At 38.7% G+C, this 20,969-nt stretch overlaps 1 protein-coding gene across 3 annotated transcripts in view; it reads left to right on the plus strand.

Moving 5' to 3' along the window:
* Window positions 1-20,969, plus strand: part of ARPC1A (actin related protein 2/3 complex subunit 1A) — a 31,640-nt gene that overhangs the window by 4,296 nt on the left and 6,375 nt on the right. For all 3 annotated transcript variants that reach the window (XM_053556494.1, XM_053556495.1, XM_053556493.1), the window contains exons 2-6: window positions 1,425-1,517; window positions 4,216-4,320; window positions 12,611-12,833; window positions 15,201-15,308; window positions 18,450-18,662. In XM_053556494.1, coding sequence (XP_053412469.1) covers window positions 1,454-1,517; window positions 4,216-4,320; window positions 12,611-12,833; window positions 15,201-15,308; window positions 18,450-18,662 — 713 coding nt within the window. In that variant the 5' untranslated portion in view covers window positions 1,425-1,453. The remainder of the gene's footprint in view (window positions 1-1,424; window positions 1,518-4,215; window positions 4,321-12,610; window positions 12,834-15,200; window positions 15,309-18,449; window positions 18,663-20,969) is intronic.

Below are 20,969 nucleotides of genomic sequence, written 5' to 3' on the forward strand. Positions count from 1 at the left end.
TTGTCAGCTTTTTGCCACATTCATACTCTATGTATTTTTTCTGTCCTGAATGATTGAAAATAAATTGCAGAAGACATAATGATACTTTGCCCTAAACACTTCATCTTTATCTCTTAGGAGCTAGGACATTCTCTTACCTAGTGGTAATACCATTATCATAGCCAAGAAAATAAAACTAATTCCATATTGTTATGTAATATCTAGTTCAAACTCAAATTCTCCCTATATACAAAATACATCCTTTATGGCTTTTTTTTTTTTTTTTTTTTAGCCAGAGTCTCACTTTGTCACCCTTGGTAGAATGCCATGTCACCATAGCTCATAGCAACTTCAAACTCCTGGGCTTAAGTGATTCTCTTGCCTCAGCCTCCCAAGTAGCTTGGACTACAGGCACCTGCCCCCACGTCGGCTATTTTTAGAGACAAGGTCTTGCTCTGGCTCAGGCTGGTCTTGAACCTATGAGCTCAGACAATCCTGCTTCTGCCTCCCAAATGCTGGGATTGATTATAGGCATGAGCCACCACTCCTGGCTTTTATGGCTATTTTTAAAAATATAGATTGCAGTCAACTTTCACTCATTGAATTTGGTTTTCATAGCTCTCTTTTAGTCTAGCACAATTATTTCCTTCCTTTCGTACTGCCTTTTTTTGAATAGTCCAGGACAGCTCTCTAGAATGGAACACATCTTGGCTTTGTTTATTTCTTCCTTATGTTGCTTAAGTTCCTCTCCTCTTTATTTACTGTAAACTTAAAATTACGTCTGGATGTTGGTTGAGTTTAGAGTAAATATGTTTGGCATAAATGCTTCATAGATAGATTGATCATATTCCCAGGCTTCTCCAGTATAGAGTCCTGTGACCTGTTGTAATAGCATAATTATTAGTAATATGCTATTTTCCTTTTTCTCTTAGAAGTCTTCTAATGTGGATTATAAATACGTCACTATAAGTGATGATGTGCACTTGGTGTGGCCTCATTAGAAGGCCCATCAGGTTAGATTGGTCCACTATTTATATTAAATTTAATCACTTAGTGACTGCCAAATTTCTTTATTGTAAAGGTATGTTTTTCCTTTTGTAGTTAGTATGTGATCTGTGGGATGATAATTTGAGACTCTGAGAATATCCTATGCTGATGGTTTGAAAGTCCATTGATGACCCTTGACAGAATCAATTCTACAATGGGAGTTATAATGCTAGTTGCTAGTTCTATTTAAATGATTTTTTTTTAAGATGCCATAACATAAAAATACAATAAATGATTAAGTCTTGGCATAAAAGTACAATAAATAATTAAATATTGAGATTGATTCTTTTTTAATGAAAGAACAATGTTTTATTTATTCCCAAACATATTAAAGTCCTCAGACAACTTAAATTTGGTTGCCTGCCATTTTAAATGCTTTTTTCTCTTACTCATTGCAGCTTTCTATTGTTTGAAAACTCTAAGAATAATGTCCCTGCATCAGTTTTTACTAGAGCCAATCACCTGTCATGCCTGGAACAGGGATCGTACCCGTAAGTATTCAATTAACTTATAGCTTTTTTATTTTGGTACTTTTTTTTTTTTTTGAGGCAGATCCACAAGCTGTTGCCCTGAGTAGAGTGCCGTGGCATCACAGTTCCCTGGGCTTAAGCGATTCTCTTGCCTCAGCCTCCCAAGTAGCTGGGACTACAGGCTCCCGCCACAATACTTACTTTTTGGTTGTAGTTGTCGTTGTTTGGCAGGCCCAGGCTGGATTTGAACCCGCCAGCTCTGGTGTATGTGGCTGGCACCTTAGCTGCTTGAGCTACAGGCGCCAAGCCTATTTTGGTACCTTTGATACATTTCGTATTCAGGCACATTTAGGATTCATGTATTTCAATGTTACATGTGGAAAGAACATCAATCTATTGACATGGAGTCAGAAGGGAACTAGATCATTCCTTTGGTATGTAAACAGAGAAATGATACCCCAGGGTAATGGGAGTTCTTTCCAGTGACTACAGACCAAATTGATGTCAGTGGCATTGCTAGCACCCACACCTTCTAGTTTCTTGTCCAATTCTTTTTCTGCATTACCATTTGGAGGGCAGTTTATATCAGCAACATCTTTCATTTCCCTAAGAACCAGTGTCTTAAATGTATAGTAATGCAGTACTCATCCATTTAGTCAGAATAATTGGACCTAGAAATAAGCTATTTAAGAGACATATGGTTGGGCGGTGCCTGTGGCTCACTGGGTAGGGTGCCTACTCCATATACCGAGGGTGGCAGGTTCAAACCCGGCCTGGCCAAACTGCAACAAAAAAATAGCCAGGCATTGTGGTGGGTGCCTGTAGTCCCAGCTACTCGGGAGGCTGAGGCAAGAGAATTGCCTAAACCCAGGAGTTGGAGGTTGCTATGAGCTGTGTGACGCCACGGCACTCTACCAAGGGTGATAAAGTGAGACTCTGTCTCTACAGAAAAAAAAAAAAAAAGACATATGGTTTAACCTGAGGTATTCAGAGCATTGTTAACTAGTATTTTCATAGCTTGAGTTTCTAGTTTTTTAGCGTCAATAAACTAGAAAAGGATGGAGACATCTCTTAGAAGTAGGCACAATTCAGAAAGCACAATGACAAATTATAATAAAGAGGTAGAACACACAAAAAAATAAAATTCCTACAATTAGAGACAGATATGTCATATTATGCCCCTTAGTTATTAAAAAGGATAAAATTAGCTGGGCATGGTGGTGCCTATAGTTCCAGCTACTCTACCAGTTTAGGTCAGAGGATTGCTTGAGCCTGGGAGTTTGAGTTCACAGTTACATAACAATCACTACTGATTTCAGAATATTTTCATCACCTCAAAAAGAAACTCTGTACCTATTAGCAGTCACTCTCAGTTTTTTTCAAAATTCCTCAGTCCTGGGCAACCATTAATTTACTTTTTTCTCTATGGATTTTATTCTGGATATTACAAATAAATGGGAACATATAGCATATGGCTTTTTTTTATTTTTTATTTTTTTGCAGTTTCTGGCTGCAGCTGGGTTTGAACCTACCACCTCCAGCATATAGGGCTGGCAACCTACTCCTTTGAGCCACAGGCGCCACCCAGCATATGGCTTTTTTTATTGAATTTCTTTTACTGAGTATGTTTTCAAGGTCCATTCATGTTACAGGTTTATAAATACTTTATTCCTTTTTATGGCTAAATAATATTCCATGGTGTGGCTAGGCCACATTTTGTTTATCTTTTCTTTTTTTTTTTTGTGGTTTTTGGCTGGGGCTAGGTTTGAACCTGCCACCTCCGGCATATGGGACCAGCACCCTACTCCTTGAACCACAGGCGCCGCCCTGTTTATCTTTTCAACAGTTGGTGGACTTTGGGTTGTTTCCACAAATTGGCTATTGTGAATAATGTTGCTGTGAATATATCATATATAGATTTTTATGTGGACATATGTTTTCAATTTTCTTAAGTGACTAGGAGTTGAATTGTTGGCCATGTGGTAAGTGTGTTGAATATTTTGAGGGATTGTTTTCCAAAATGGACAGAACATTGTACCTTCTTCCTGCCAATGTACGAAGGTTCTAATTTTTTGCCAATGCTTATTATTGTCAGTCTTTTTTTATTAGAGCTATCCTAATGGTATAAAGTAGTAATCTCATTGTGGGTTATTATGTCTCTTGCATTTCCATATGAACTTTAGAATCAGCTTATTCATTTCTGCTAAGAAGCTGAGATTTTATTTATTTATTTTTTATTTTGCAATTTTTGGCCAGGGCCAGGTTTGAACCTGCCACCTCCAGTATATGGGGCCAGCGCCCTACTCCTTTGAGTCACAGGCACCGCCCCTAACTGAGATTTTGATAGGAATTGTTTCGAATTTGTAGATTCACTGTCTTTTTAAAGCATTTTTATTTTTAAATCTTAGTACATGACCCAAATTCATTTCAGGTTATTGTTGGGTAACATCCTTTATTTCTTGCTGATTGGACTCTTTAATTGACAGTTGTGTATGTCTCTGGGAAAATGAATTTCTAAACTAGTTTTCCTATAAAACATTTTAAAATATGTTCAAGTAGAGGTAAAAATAAAAGGAATTCTTCAGGATTGAATTTGGGAACTACTTTTTCAAAATGGCTTTCCTATTACTTACTTCTATCTAGTTTTAAAACACTGTGATGTGTCTCTTTTTGGTTACAATTTGAAGCTCGAGTATTAACTATTATTTTCTTTCTCCAGAAATTGCCCTTAGCCCCAATAATCACGAAGTGCACATCTATAAGAAAAACGGGAGCCAGTGGATAAAAGCTCATGAACTCAAGGAGCACAACGGACACATCACAGGTAAAGGAAGATAGCTGCAAGCATAGAATGACATTTCCAAATTAAGTACTCTTTTGTTTAAATAAAGAGCCTGGCAAACTAAGTTGGCAATGCAGTTTAAAGTTGTACAACATTTACTGAGTTTTCTTAAAATTTTGAGATTATGCTAATGATCTCAGTTGTCAAGTATTTGCGACCCAGCTGGTTACATAGCACTCTACTAGTATTATGGAAAGCACTAAATCTCTTCTGAAGACTAAAGAGTTTAGAGTGGTACATGAGACATAAAAGTGAAAACTAGACAACATGAAAATATGAGCCAAACTATATTCCCAAGTGTCTTTCAGAAGTATCCTTGTGGTGTTTGGGGCTACTTTCCAAAATATTGAAAAGAACAAGGTAGTATAACAAACACCCATATCAAATTATCTGCCACCAGAATTAACAGTTTTTCCCCTGTACCTACCAAGAAATCTCTTTTCCAACAGCAGGAAACTTAAGAAAACAGGATATAAAAATAAGGAATAGAATTCCAGATAATGGGTAAGTCCCCCCCCCACTAACAGTTATATTCCTGTCCCAGAAGGCAATCTCTAATTTGCTATGATCACATCCTAGTTTTCTTTTTTTTTAGGCAGAGTCTCATTATGCCATCCTCAGTAGAGCGCTGTAGCATCACAGCTCACAGCAACCTCAAACTCTTGGGCTCAAGTGATTCTCTTGCCTTAGCCTTCCAAGTAGTTGGAACTACAGGTGCCTGCCACAACTCCCGGCTATTTTTTGTTGCCTTGGTGTCATTATTGCTTAGCTGGCCCAGGCTTTGGTGTATGTGGCTAGCGCTGTAACCCCTGTGCTACAAGCGCCAAGCCCCTAGTTCATTTTTAATACTTGTACATAAATGTACATGTATTTGTAAACAATCTTTAGTACCATTGGCTAGTGTTTTTAAAGTTATATAAATGCTATCATAGCGGTTCTCAACCTGTGGGTCGTGACCCCTTTGGGGGGTCGAACGACCTTTTCACAGGGGTCGCCTAAATACATCCTGCTTATCTGATATTTACATTATGATTCATAACAGTAGCAAAATTACAGTTATAAAGTAGCAACGAAAATAATTTTATGGTTGGGGGTCACCACAACATGAGGAACTGTATTAAAGGGTCGGGGCATTAGGAAGGTTGAGAACCACAGTGCTATCATATCATGTCTCACAGCTTGCTTTTGCATTCAGTGTTATTTCTGAGATTTATCTGTATTGGTGTATCTAGATCAAGTTTAATCCTTTCAGTGGCTATTTAACATTTCATACCTTAGGTACTCTTTCTGCCATTGAGGGACATTCAGGTAGTTTCCAATTTTTCTATATTAAAGTACTGAATCAAGGCAGTGCTTGTGGCTCAAAAGAGTACTGTGCTGGCCCCATATGCTGGAGGTGGCGGGTTCAAACCCAGCCCCGGCCAGAAACCACAAAAAAAAAGTACTGAATCAAGCATCCCTCCATCTTTTTGGATCTGTGAATGTAGATGGTATACTTGTTAGACCACAGGGCTATGCACCTCTTCATTTTTGCTAGGTGTCATCAGATTGAATTTATTCCCACCAGCCCTGTGTGGGAATGCCCATTTTCCCACTTTCCCTCACATACTTGAAATGGTCATACTGTCTGATAAGTGAAAGGTTCATAAGTTGTATTTTCCTGGTAAATGGAAAAGTTGAGGCTGGGCCCAATGGCTCACACCTGTAATCCTAGCACTCTGGGAGGCTGAAATGGGAGGATTACTTGAGCTCAGGAGTTCGAGACAAGCCTGAGCAAGAGTGATACCCTGCCTCCACTTTTAAAAACAGAAAAAAAAAATAAACTGGGCATTGTGGCAGGTGCCTGTAGTCCCAGGTATTTGGGAGGCTGAGGCAGAAGGATCACTTAAGCCCAGTAGTTTGCGTTTTCTAGGAGCTAGGTACTCTAGCCTGGGCAACAGAGTGAGATTCTCTAAAAGAAAGGAGATAAAAGTTGAGCGTATTTTGACATAAGTCATTACAAAAGTTTTGAGATAGGCAAAAATCAAGAAACTTAAAACCTGTGGGGAGGGAAACAAATATACCTCTCCCAGCAACACTGATAAGCCCAGCAAGTTGAAATTTGCACAGGTGAATCAGAAAGCCACTGTGGACTGCATTTCTTGAAAGTGAAATAATGGATCATAACACAGTCTTGTCCTAAAACTTCTGTAGTGACCTATATAGATGTCTATTTGGTGTGTATCTGAGGTTTTTTGTTGTTGTTGTTTTTTGCGATGTTCCTGTTCATAACTCATAACCATTTTCCCTTGAGTTTTTGTCTCGTTAACATATAGAAGACTAGATCTTAAAGTGTGCTGCTCTGGGCAGGTTCCTGAATGTACCAACTCCTTAAGAAAAACTATTCAATGACTGACTATATGGTAGAAGAAGCAAACAGCATAGCACTAAGTTTTACTAAGCATTGTCAAGGGTAAAAATGGATTCCATGAAGTGGAAAATGTGGGGAAAAGAAATGGAGACTTTTTTACAAAATGGTTTTCAGAATTGAGTAAATTAAATTTAGATATCAAATTTCAAGAGAATTTATTGCTTCGTTAAGTCATGTGTGGCTTTTTAAAAAGAAAAAATGCATATTCATTTGTTGATCTTTTCAGAAAGAACTCTTATTCTTTGATCTTTACATCATGGTTCCTGTTTTGCTGGCCAGAATTCACTCAACCACTTGCTTTGAACAATTTGGCTGAGTAGATCAAAACTTATTCTCCACAACTTTTGAAGTTCAAATTTCTCAATATTGGCTTGGCACCTGTTGCTCAGTGGTTAGGGCACTGGCCCCATACACTGGGGCTGGCGGGTTTGAACCCAGCCCAGGCCTGCTAAACAACAATGACAATGGACAATGACAACAACAACAGAATAGCCGGGTATTGCGGCAGACACCTGTAGTCCCAGCTACTTGGGAGGCTGAGGCAAGAGAATGACTTAAGCCCAAGAGTGAGGTTGCTGTGAGCTGTGACTCCAACACACTCTACCAAGGGTGACATAATGAGACTCTGTCTCAAAAAGAAAAAACCCCATAAATTTCTCAATACTGTCTTTACTTTCCTCCTCATTTAAGTGGACAGCAAGATGGCTTATTATGATGATTGTTTTTTCTTTAAGTTCGACCCTAGAATTTTGCCTCTAAATACCTGAAATAATGATTAGCTTAAACATATCATTTCTCCAATCAGACAAAAACTTAGCATGTTTTGACATTCTACATTTTTCAGAAACTCATTGCTTTTACCAGTGATTTATTTATGATGCTCGTGAACACTGGGAGCTGAGCATATTACCAAACCAGCACCAAGACACCATTTCTATTTTTGTTGCTATTGCTTTCTTACAAATTTGGCTTATTTTCTTGGAGTCTTTTTGCCAATGGCCTCATGGCCTGAAAATAAGAACACTTATCTTTTAAATTGGATTCTTAGCATTAGGAAATACCATTAAATGAGAAAAGGCTATGATGAAAGACCAAAAAATAGCCAAGAATGTGAAATACTTAGTTATGTTCTTTTTTTCCTCTACTTCTCTTTTTGTGGTCCTTTGAACTTAGGCCTGTTTTCTGTCTAAATACTCATACGGCATTTTTTAGGTGTAAAAAAACTTGTTGGAAAAATCTAAATATAACTTTGTGGCAGGAGATCAAAGAGCAGACACATTTTCTCAGAAAGATAGTAACTGCAGGGAAGAAAAAAGATCTTCTGAAGTATTCTTGAAAAGAAAACTAGTCAATACTGTAGACAAGGGGTATGTCAAACATCAGGGATATCAGAGTTCAGTTTTTCTTTGAGTTTATTTTTTTGTGTTAAACATGTGATCACTTCTCCTTTTTATTTATTTATTTATTTTCAGTTTTTGGCCAAGGCTGGGTTTGAACCCACCACCTCTGGTATATGGGGCCGGCACCCTACTCCTTGAGCCACAGGTGCCACTCCACTTGGTACCGCTCCACTTCTACTTCTCCTTTTTAAAAAACATTTCACTATGGAAAATTTTAAACAGATTAAAAAAAAAAAAAAAGAGTAGTATAATGAGCCCCTTATAGCCATCACCCAAATTCAACAATTATCAACTCATAGCCAATTTTGTTCTCAGCTCACTTTCTCCCTTCTTGTACTGTTGTGAACCATACCTCAGGCATTATATTTTTTCGTATTTCAGTTTGTATCCCTAAAACATAAAGGATTCTTCTTTTTAAAAATTACAAATATTGTTTAGTAATAACAAGTCACTGTTTTCTTTACCCTCCCTTCCCTCTTTCCCCCATTGCCCATAACTAGTAACTTTTAATTGGGATCCAAATAAAGTACACACTGGTTATGATGAATTGATGTCTCTTAAATCTTTTTGTTTTATTTATAGATTTGCTTGTCTCTTTCACAGTTTACTTGGTAAGAAAATCAAGAAGTTAAGTTGTCTTGTAGTGTTCCCAGAGCCTGAATTTTACTGATTGTAGGCACATGGTGTTTTACATATTTATCTGTCCTCTGTATTTTCCTCTGTAGTTGAAGTTAGGTAGTAGTAGGTGCCTCATTAAGGGGATACAACACATAATGCCTCATCTTTCTGTGATGTTAGCAACTGTTGATAAGTGCCCAAATCCATTAGGTTATGGTAGTAGTTGCAAAATGGTGATATTCTAAATCTATCATTTCTTCTCTGTTAATAAGAATACTTTATAAAAGAGAAGTTAGCCTTCATCTGCTGTTTGGTTACCTTGAGATACAGTTAGTTAGCAAGGAATTGATGCCTAATTGCTCTCTCTTTCCAAAGTCTTTTGATAGTATGACTACTAGGGAAAAGATAAAAAACTAAATTAGTAAGAGTTGAGAATTTGCCTTTCATGGAATATTTGCTCTTCCCATCTCTCTTGAACTAATAAATGTTTAAAAAATGTTAAAAGCTAATGTCATCTAAAGTAGTTGAGGCTGTGACTATAGTTTTATACCTTTCATTTTCAAGGTATTGAAAAAGTTTTATACCGGGCGGCGCCTGTGGCTCAGTGAGTAGGGCGCCGGCCCCATATGCCGAGGGTGGCGGGTTCAAACCCAGCTCCGGCCAAACTGCAACCAAAAAATAGCCGGGCGTTGTGGCGGGCGCCTGTGGTCCCAGCTGCTCGGGAGGCTGAGGCAAGAGAATCGCGTAAGCCCAAGAGTTAGAGGTTGCTGTGAGCCGTGTGACGCCACGGCAGTCTACCTGAGGGCGGTACAGTGAGACTCTGGCTCTACAAAAAAAAAAAAAAAAAAAGTTTTATACCTTTCATTTTTAAGGTATTAAAAAAAAAGTAGTATAATGAGCCCCTTATAGCCATCACCCAAATTCAACATTTTCAAATGAAAGGTATGGCTACAGAAGTAGATGAAAAACTTTTAAGACCAAACAAAAAGCAGTTTCTCATAATTTTCGTGACAAGTAAGGACCTGTTGATTTTTTTTAATCATCTTATGCTCAGGTACCTCTGTAATTGTTATAAAATACATGTGTGTTTAATTAGATTGGTTGTCGTAAAGGATATGGAGTGAAATTTGAGATTGTCAAAATCATTCTGTCTGGGTGCAGTGGCTCACGCCTGTAATCCTAGCACTCTAGGGGGCTGAGGCAGGAAGATCTCTTGAGCTCAGGGGTTCAAGACCAGCCTGAGAAATAGTGAGACCCCACCCCCCCATCTCTACTAAAAATAGAAGTTAGTCAGATGTGGTGGCAGGCGCCTATAGTCCCAGCTAATCAGGAGGTTGATGCAGGAGGATCCCTTGAGCCCAGGGGTTCAATGTTGCACTGAGCTATGATGAGACCACTGCACTCCAGCTTGGGTGACAGAGAGAGACTCGGTCTCAACCAAAAAAAAAAAAAGAAAAGGAAAATCAAAATCTCTGAGCTCATTACGAGGCAATGTTCTGGATATTAGAGGATGTATTGGCTTTCTATTGCCATGTAACAAATACTACAAATTTAACAGCTTGAACCAAAGCACATTACCTCCGTTTCTGTGTGTTAAGAGTCTGGGCATAGCTTATCCAGGACCTCTGCTTAGGGTCTCAGAAGCTTCAGTCAAGCTGCCAGCAAGGATGGGTTCTCATCAGAGGCTGTACCAGGGAAAGGTCCAGGCTCCCTCAGGTTGTTAGTGGAATTAATGTCCTGCGGAGGTAAGATTCATGGCAGTTTACTTCAAAGCCAACAATGGAGAAAGCATGGAAGTCTCTAGTAAGACTAGTGCTATGCTCTTGTGTAGTCTTGCATATGTAATCACACACATTCCATCACCCATCCATCCCCTTTCTAGCATTCTTTTGTTTAGAAGCAAATCACAGGTCCTGCCTCTCCTCAAGGGGAGAGGATCATACAAAGGCTTGATTACCAGCAGGCCAGATCACAGGGGCCATCCTAGGATCTACCCACCACAAATATTTTCAAAGACTTGCTTCCTGCTGTCAAAAGGCTTATAATTGGGCCAGGCGTGGAGGCTCACTCCTCTAAGCTAGCAAGGTAAGAGGATCACTTGAGCTCAGGAGTTCAAGACCAGCCTGAGTGAGCTCTACTAAAAATAGAAAAATTAGCTCAGGCCTGTGGCAGGCACCTGTAGTCCCAGCTACTGGAGAGGCTAAGGCAGGAGGATCACTTGAACCTGCAAGTTAGAGGTTACTGTGAGCTAGGTTGATGCCACAGCACTCTAGCCTGGGCAACAGAGTGAGACTCTACCTCAAAGGTGGATGGGGTGGGAGTAGGGGGGTGTTAAAAAAGGGTTTGTAATCAAATTAGAACAACAAACCATTCATAGAAATAATATTTTACGTCTCACTTCTGAGAATTTATCGCAGTGAAGTCATTTTAACCAGAGCAAAAAATATGGGTGCCCTGAATTTTAAAATTTTTTGATTTTTTAAGCAGTAAAGCTCAAGAAAAAAAAATTCCAATTTTTATCTATTTTGACAAATGATTGGCAGCCAAGAAAATGGCTCAACAGTGGACAGATGATTCAGGGAATTTTAGGATCAGTGTTCTGAAATAATATACACTAATTTATAAAAGGCCAGGAGAAAATATTTGCCACGATATTTATACTATTTGGGGGAGGATTGTGCATGGACATAAATGGAGACAGGGCTTTATTGACTTTCTGCATGTTCCTTTGTGATGTTTGTCTTGTAAAAATGTATGGGTATTGCTTTTGTAGTGAAAAAAATTGAATAAAGAAGACTGAAAAATTATCTTACAGTGAATAAATTTAAAATCAAAATACACATCATTTAGAAAATAGTCCCCATGTCTGTTTCCCTTCAGTGGTATAAAAAATTGAGCTTACTAGGCAGTGCCCCTGGGGCTCAAGGAGTGGGCCACTGGCCCCATATACCAGGGGTGGCGGGTTCAAGCCTGGCCCTGGCCAAAATTGCAAAAAAAAAAATCGAGCTTACTGTTCATGTAGGGGAATGAATGAAAAAACTTCATACTATTGAAATCACTCTGATTAATGACTAATTGTGGCTTTGTTTTATATTCCTCATATATTCCTTTTTTTCCACATAGAAGTTAGAAATGTTAGTTTTAATTTTTAGAGTGGTATCTATAATAAAAATATTAGTAATATTGCTATACTTTTTAATGTGAAATTATATTTACAGAAAATACATTATTAATAAATATAAACTGACGAATCATAGTAAATTTTGCTCTTGGTGTATAACAGACTTTGACTTTGGGATCCGTCACAGAAGTACCATATAAGTAAAAGTCTGGTCAAATAAGAAAAATTAACCTTACATCTAGAAATATATTTAGGTATCTTCCTAGTTTAGACACAGAGATACTCAGGGACTCTCTCACAGGAACTTAAGCATGTAGAAAAGGTTTCTGCTGTGGTTTAACTGACAGTGATCTTTAGAAGAATGAATCGCAATATCTATTTTTCCCTCTTTATACTAAATATTATTTTTATTTACCCTGTTTGCTGTTTTAGTTGAATGCCATGTATCAGACTGTCAGTTAATATCATGAAATGAGGGCTGATAATGAATGAATGAATTTGCTTTCAGACCAGCTCTCTTCTTTCTGCTTAGCCTCACAGGGGAGACATTGCAGAGAAACATCCTTGCCTTTTTGCAAGGTGGTAGTCAGGACTATAGATGGGGGAAGTCTGGAGAGATAGGTACCAAGCCCACAACTGGTTCACCTACTAGTGTTCACCTGCATGTGCCACACTCTATTGTCATCGACCAGACAAAGCAGGTGACCCACATCTTACTTGCAGGTATTGACTGGGCTCCCAAAAGCGACCGCATCGTCACTTGTGGGGCAGACCGCAATGCCTATGTCTGGAGTCAGAAAGATGGTGTCTGGAAGCCAACCCTGGTGATCCTGAGAATTAATCGCGCAGCCACTTTTGTGAAGTGGTCCCCCTTAGAGAACAAATTTGCTGTGGGAAGTGGAGCACGACTCATTTCTGTTTGTTACTTCGAGTCTGAAAATGACTGGTGAGCAACATCAGAACTTTTATTTTATTGTATAGAATTTATATTTAGACTGCGGTATTGGTGACTTCTTAAAGCACCAGGTGAAGGCTTAACTGTAACTCCAGTTTTTCCTCATCTAGAGGTTTTTTCCTTTGAAATTCTTCATTTTCTCTGAGCATTTTTCCATCTCATGTGCACATTGAATTAAATCTCAGTTCTCATATTAATGTAGAATTACCATTTTCATGCTCTGATCTCCTAACTTGTTTGTTCTGGAAGATGTTGTTATTGTTCTCACTCTGTACTGCAGAAATTGCTGTTTTCTTACTGTGAGAAGAAACTTAAAAGAGTCTCTGTGTCCTGAGGAATGCTTTTTTTTCTCACTATATCTAGGATTCTTACAGATAACAGTATTCTTTCTTTAAATTTTATTTGCTAATCAAATTTGTGTCTTGGTATAATATTTTACTTGTTTAAACCGTTGAAGTCAAAATTCACCAGAATCTTAGAAGTATAATTAGGATGTTGTACTTTTTTTAAAAAATAAATCTCTTATAACTGAGACAGTCAAAATACAGATGTTTATTTTATGGCTAAGTAACTTACTTGAACTATTCCTTCCTGCTTATTTTGATAAGAAAACAACTATTCTACCTGGCATGCATTCAAAATGATGGTAAATACCATTCAACATGGAATTGTCATTTAGTACAAAAGTGTCAGTGTTTGTGTTTTTACTAAAAATAGCAGAGTACACATTACTTTGTAGTAGTTTTACTTTTTATATTCTGCTGAAACAGTGAAAGGAAGGGATTATGTTATGTTTATCATTTAGTAAGCTTCAGAAATTATTATTCTTTGGAAAGAAAGTCTATGATTTGCAATATGATTGAATTATGAATTTAAGATGTGTGAAAAATAAGGCTAAGGAAATGTTGCCTGCTAGAAATCACTTAGAAGGTTTGTTGTAATGGGGAGATAAGAATCAAACTTAGGCAGGAAGATTACTTGAGCCCAGAGTTTGAGGTCATTATGACCTACAGTGATGCCACTGGCAACAAAGTGATACTGTCTTTCAAAAAAAAAAAAAAAAAAGAAAGAAAGAAAATCCACCAATATCCAAAAAAAAAAAAAACAGTTGGGCATGGTGGCTTTTGCCTGTACGTAAATCCAGTACTCTGGGAGGCCAAGGTGGAAGGATTGCTTGAAGCAAGGAGTTCAAGACCAGCCTAGGCAACAAACCCTGTCTCTACAAAAAATAGAAAAGAAGAGGTAACAAATTTCATTAATATTCCTACATGGCTAAACTGTCCTTGCAGTCCTATTAAATTGTATAGGAAACTTTTCTTCCTAGCTAAGCTCAAATGTCAGTAATAGTTATATTTTTATGCATTACCTATATTATTATCAAATATAGGTAAATTGAAATTTACTAAGGTACAATGTGTTGTTTTTGAATAAGTTATATGTTCAGGGTGGTTTTTCAGCTATAGAATAGCTGCATGAGTTTTTCAAATTTCATGTAAGTACTTTAAAACCACCTCTCAGAAGCCTATAATTCAATCATATGAACTACTTATTTTGCTTGCCACTCTTTTCCTTAATTTAAAAAGAACTACAATATAAAAGAATTTAGAATATTGTCTTTTTCAGAGCGAATCTTTTCAGATAGGTTTTTATGAAAAAGATTCTGCAGAAAAGTAATTAGCCTTATTCAAGGAAAGGTATTTGGCTCAATATTAAGTCTCTCAACTCTTGAACAATTGGAAATGATTTTTTTAAACAATAATTTGGGGGCAGAAATTGACTTAGTTAAGCCAATAGAATGGCTAGTCTTAGACATAAATAAATCTTTTTGAATGGCACTAGAGAATTAGTTAGAGGCTAATCCCCAACAAGAGGTTCTTCTAATTTCTTAGTTGTGATTTCCCTGTGAAAAAAAAAATAAAAGGAATTTTCAGCTTCATGGAGACCGGTAAAGGAAATTAAGCTGTTTTACAATCCTAAATTAACCAAAAATGGAATAGCAAATCAGTGAATATTTATAATAAAAATCAAGTAATTTCAAACTTCAATTTTTATCTCAAAGGTTAATGTCATATGTAATCTAAAATCTCATAGGATAGTAACTAAGTTAATCAATACTTACTAATCAGGATGTCTACAAACTAGCTGCTCTGAGAATGGCAAAGCCTAAAGAATGGGAGAACTGAGGGACTGTTGATCTCCTCTTCTCTCCATTAGAAATGTGTCTTTTCTCTGGCATGAGGCCTGGTGGCCAATGGAAGAACCATGCTTAGGTGTTTTCACCTGACATACACTTGTAGATCATTTACAGACTATCACTTGATGTGTGTATAAACTAAAATAGTTTTTCTCCACTTGTAGGTGGGTAAGCAAACACATTAAAAAGCCGATTCGCTCTACAGTGCTTAGCTTGGATTGGCATCCCAACAATGTTTTGCTGGCAGCAGGATCATGTGACTTCAAATGCAGGTGGGAACAAATGAGAATTGAGGAACATAAGGTTCCTTTTCTTTGCTAGGCACTGTGAGGGACTTAAGTTGAAAGCAGCTTGTGATCTAGAAAAGGAGCTCATGCATAAGTAACTGAGGAAGAAAAAAATGTACCTGGAAGTGGGATAGGAAGAAAAGGCAAGGATAGGGCCCGGAAGTTCCTTAGGCAATCTATCCATGGTTTAAAGTGAAGGATTAGCATGTATGCTATCTCTTTCTTGCCCTTTTTCTACTACATTTTTAAATATTTCTCATTTCATATTCCAGGCAGCAGACTCTGCAGATTCTAGAGAGAAACAAAGATTAACAAAATGTAGCTAAACAGTATGCTGCTGAGCTATTATCATGCTGTTCTGTTCAGTTAAAGCTTTTTATTTGTCATTAGCATGAGACTAGAAGAAATGCAGCCACTTTGCTATAAGAGCTTTAAGGATCATACCATGTAATTGCTTTTTAAAATAGTTCTTTATCACAAAGGATTTTTTTCCCCCTTAGCTAAACGAAAAGCAAATATTGTTGTTTCATGTTGACTATAAGGTGTGTTGGGAAATGGAATGCTTTTCTTCAGTAACTATGTGGAGAGTTCCCAGAAAACCTGGATGGTGATTTGTATTAATGTTTAAAAAAAAAATTAGGCCAGGTGCCATGGCTCATGCCTGTAATCCTAGGACTCTGGGAGGCTGAGGTGGGTGGATTGCTTGAGATAACGGAGTTTGACCAGGTTGAGCCAGAGTGAGACCTCATCTTTAAAAGTAGCCAGGCATCCATATTTCCCAGAGAATTTTATCTGAATATGAGATAGTTTTACACTTGAAACTCTTTTATTGATCACTCTGCCATAATCCCCTGCAACAAAAATATGCATATTAATCAAAGTTTAATTTTTTTTAATTTCCTATGACAAGGATCTAAGTTAAAAATCTTTTGGTTTAAAAATCATTATATTTCCTTTCAGCTAAAAATTGACTAAAGCTACAGTTTGTAAAAAAAAAAAAGTAATTAAAAAAACATTTTTATTGGAAATACATCTCTATTAGATAAATGAAACTTTAAACATTATTTTATGGATATATTATTATAAACTCCTAGAGTAAGACAGGTTTCTGTGTTATTTTAATTATATTTTACTTTTTTCCAAAATAAAAAAAAGCATTCTCATTAATAAATGGATTGAATTGGAGGAGTTTTGCTGGGAAAAAAAAAAGGTAGCCAGGCATAGGCAGTGCCCATAGCTTAGTGGGTAGGGCACTGGCCACGTACACCAAGGCTGGTAGGTTCGAACCTGGCCCGAGCCTGCTAAAACAATAATGACAACTGCAACAACAACAACAAAAAATAGCTGGGCATTGTGGCGGGCGCTGGTAGTCCCAGCTACTTGGGAGGCTGAGGCAAGAGAATGGCTTAAGCCTATGAGTTTGAAGTTGCTGTGAGCTGTGATGCCACAGCATTCTACCCAGGGCCACAGTTTGAGACTCTGTCTCAAAAAAAAATTTTTTTTTAATTAAAAAAAGAAAATTGTGGTTCGGGCATGGTAGCTCATGAAACATAAAACATGAGCTATAATTCTAGCACTCTCAGAGGTCAAGACAGGCAGATTGCTTGTGCTCAGGAGTTTGAGACCAGCCAGAGCAAGACGAGACCCTGTCTCTACTAAAAATAGAAAAATTAGCCAGGCATTATGGTAGTAACTGTAGTCCCAGCTACGTGGGAGGAGTTTGAGGTTTCTGTGAGCTATGATGATGCCACGGCACTCAACCCCAGGGTGACAGTGAGACTCTGTCCTCCCCCCTCAAAAAAATATTTGTGTGAGTTTGGCTGCACAGATGGGGATTATGTTACTTTATGTATGTCAAAGAACTTTATATTCTGGACTTTTGTTGTTTGTGATCTGTTAACCAGAATGACCTACATAGATTCTTGTGATATATCTGAAAATCTATGAGAATAGGTCTCAATTCTTTTGTTAATTATTAATTTCCACAAATAAATTTTCCTTTGATTCATGGTCTTATCATATCTGCATTCTCTAGTTGGCAGCTAAGTACTACCAAAAGCAGCCTCTGATTTAAAGCACAATGACTCTAACATCACATATTCTAACTTACAAATAACTCATTTTCCTCTGTGCTATTTCTTCCAGAGTTGCTGCTGCCATTATCATTTGCGGTGGAGGGGGAAGGGAATAAGGGAGCCTTTAGGATCAGAATTTTTCTAAAGAGAAGAAGATATACAAAGTAGAAATAGCATTGGAAGGCCAAAAGGGACTGAAATGACAGATTTCCAGCTGTTGTTTAAGGGAGCCTTTAGGTTCAGAAGTTGTCTAAAGAGAAGAAGATATACAAAGTAGAAATAGCACTGGAGGGCAAAAAGGAATCAAAAGGATAGATCTCCAACTATTGTCATTTGTTCCTTCTCCTTTCTAACTCTGGGCCAAAACATACACACAGTTGCATGAAATTAGATAAAGAAAGCGTGTTAGAAAAAAACTGATGACACTGGCTGTAAAGGACCTACCTTCATCTTAGACTGCTCTTGCCACAAAGGCTGGACAATGGGACTAGAGGGTGAGAGAATCTCAGCCTGTCACTTGGCAGCACTAGGGAACCTGCCTGCTCTTACCTGCTTCCTTGGCTTTCTCTTTGGCTGTCTCTCTGCCTTTAAATGAGTTAATATTATTGGTGTGTTACCGGGTGGCAAATAGTCTCCTCTCTCCTGCTGACTGCATGATCTTCGAGTATTGTGCTGAGAATGATGGTGAAGTAGAAAGAATGCTGTGGTCATTTAGCAAGGGAGAGATAGGACAGCAAGGACTCCCCAGAATGTGCAATCCGTGGGGGTGGGGGCTTTTGTGTTCATTACCTAGAGCCTGACTAACAGTAGGTGCTCTGTGACTCTTTGTTGATTGAATATGGATTTGCCAAATTTTCATTGGCTAGTAGGCAGCCCTTAGAACCGTTTTGTAACTTGAGAGGTCTGTATATCTAAGCTTGTCCATTATGTTTTATTATTAAAAGTTAACCTCTTTTCATTCTAGGATACCTTATGGTAGCTGCCTGTGGCCTATTTCTATGTACATATGTTTCATTTGCTTTTTCTTCTCTCCTTAACATTTGAACTGCAGGGTGTTTTCTGCCTATATTAAAGAAGTGGATGAAAAGCCAGCCAGTACACCCTGGGGCAGCAAGATGCCTTTTGGTCAGCTGATGTCAGAGTTTGGGGGCAGTGGCACAGGTGGCTGGGTCCATGGGGTCAGCTTCTCCGCCAGTGGGAGCCGCCTGGCCTGGGTCAGTCATGACAGCACCGTGTCTGTTGCTGATGCTTCAAAAAGTGTACAGTGAGTATTTGCCTTTGTTTGGAACATGGGGAGTAGGGAGCGGAATCTGCCACCAGTTGGGCTAAGGCTACATAGCCTTCCTGGGGTGTAAGTTCAGGACATGAACACAGAAACCCCAACCAGAACTGCAAGGCAGTCCTTACAGTTAAAGACACAGTTTAAATGGTCTGTTTGGGAAATTTTAAAAAGTTAGGTCTTATTTCTGGAAATACTTCCTAATGGAAATACTGATAAGTGAGTCCTCTTCTTGTTGTTGTTTTTTTGAGACAAAGTCTCAGTTTGTCGCCCTCGGTAGAGTGCCGTGGCATCATAGCTCACAGTAACCTCAAACTCTTGAACTCATACAATTCTCTTGCCTTAGCTTCCTGAGTAGCTGGGACTACAGGTACCCACCACAACGCCTGGCAATTTTTAGAGATGAGGTCTCACTTTGGCTCAGACTGGTCTTGAACCTGTGAGCTCAGGCAGTCCACCTACCTCAGCCTCCCAGAGTGCTAGGATTATAGGTATAAACCTGTAATCCAAGTGATTCATTTTGAAGAATCTTCATGGTTTCCTGCTCACAAGGGTTCCTACAAAATGGCCAATTTGATCTGTTACTTTGAATTTCTTTGGGCAGCACCTGTGGCTCAAAGAAGTAGGGCGCCAGCCCCATATACCAGAGGTGGCGGGTTCAAACCCATCCCCAGCCCCGGACTTTAGGGTCCCCACAAAAGTTCTGTGCCAACAAATTAAAAAAAAAAATTCTATTTTTAATTTAGAGATGGGGTCTTGCTCTTCCTCAAGCTTATCTCAAATTCCAGCCTCAAGTAATCCTCCTGCTTCGGCCTCCCACAGTGTTAGGATTATCTGCATGAGCCACCTTGCCTGGCCATGTTAAACATTTTGTGTGATAATTTGCCTTTTGACATTCAATAATATTTTGGTATTTTGATGCTAGTGTTACTCAATTTTTACATGATTTATTGTAATACATAGTAAGTTCTTAGCACATGCTTATTACAAGTCCCTGTCTACCTCTTATTGACTTCTTATTTGCCTTTTCTAATCCTGCAAATCAGATTATATCTTTTACCCTTTCTCTTCTCCAACATAAACATTTCATTTAGTAAAGTAAGTCCAGGTATACTACACTAAGGGCTGACGGTAATGTGTTCTTTAATGTAGTGTCAACTTTATTAAGGGGTCTCCAAAGACATATACAGTTAGCTTTTAAAATGCATTCCCTTTTGCATGAATGTACACTCCTGATATATCAATTAATGTGTTTGCTGGGTGTATCTGTGGAACTTCTTTGCCAAGTGCAATGCTCACACAAACAATGCATTTAAGTGTGAACTGACTGATTAAGACTGGGCTTTGGCTGGGCACGGTGGCTCACACTTGTAATCCCAGCACTGTTGGAGGCTGAGGAGGGAGAATTGCTTGAGCTCAGGAGTTCAAAACTTGCCTGAGCCAAAGTGAGATCCCGATTCCTAAAAAAATGGAAAAACCCAGCTGGGCACTGTGGCAAGCACCTGTAATCTCAACAGCTTTTGGAGGCTGAGGCAGCAGGATGCCCACAGCTCAAGTCTGAGGTTTCAGTGAGCTATGACGCTATTGCACTCTGCTCAGGGCATAGGGTGGGACTCTATCTCAACAACAACAAAAAAGCAAAGAAATAAAAAAAATAATAAGCAAGGAAATTAAAACAATTTTTTTTAAAGTAGCGGCGCCTGTAGTTCAAAGGAGTAGGGCACCGGCCCCATATGCCAGAGGTGGTGGGTTCAAACCCAGCCCCAGCCAAAACTGTAAATAAATATAGAAAAGAAAAGACTGGGCTTTGTTCATCTTCGTAGCTGTAGGCGCTCACACAGTGCCTCGCTGTCAGTAAATATCAGTGTGGTTGCAGCCCTCTAGGAGCCCTTGTGAATGCAGGCAAGGAGAGGATTACAACATAGGGCATTCTCTCATGAGTGATAGTTACAGTAAGAAATTGAGGTAAGAGAAAGGAGAACCTCCTTCAGACTGGAGTAGTCCAGGAACTTCATGGAGATGATCTATCATGAACTTCAAAGCCTGGAGTGACTTTGGATAGGCAAGAGGAGCAGGACTCATGCTAATGGTAGAAGGGTGCTGGGGCCAAGGGCAGAGATGAAAGAATAAGGCCTTCCTGGGGACCAGGAAGTGGGAGGGACCTCAGAAGAGGTTGGAGCACAGAGAGAGAGAGCTGAAGATCCCAGTTTCTGAAGGTCACCTCAGAGCCATCTCATGCTAAGATTCCTGCAAGTTGAGGTCATAGGGCTCCTTTTAAACATAGTGTTCATT

The sequence above is a fragment of the Nycticebus coucang genome, chromosome 12 (genome assembly GCF_027406575.1).
Source record: "Nycticebus coucang isolate mNycCou1 chromosome 12, mNycCou1.pri, whole genome shotgun sequence".
Classification (NCBI taxonomy): Eukaryota; Metazoa; Chordata; class Mammalia; order Primates; family Lorisidae; genus Nycticebus; species Nycticebus coucang.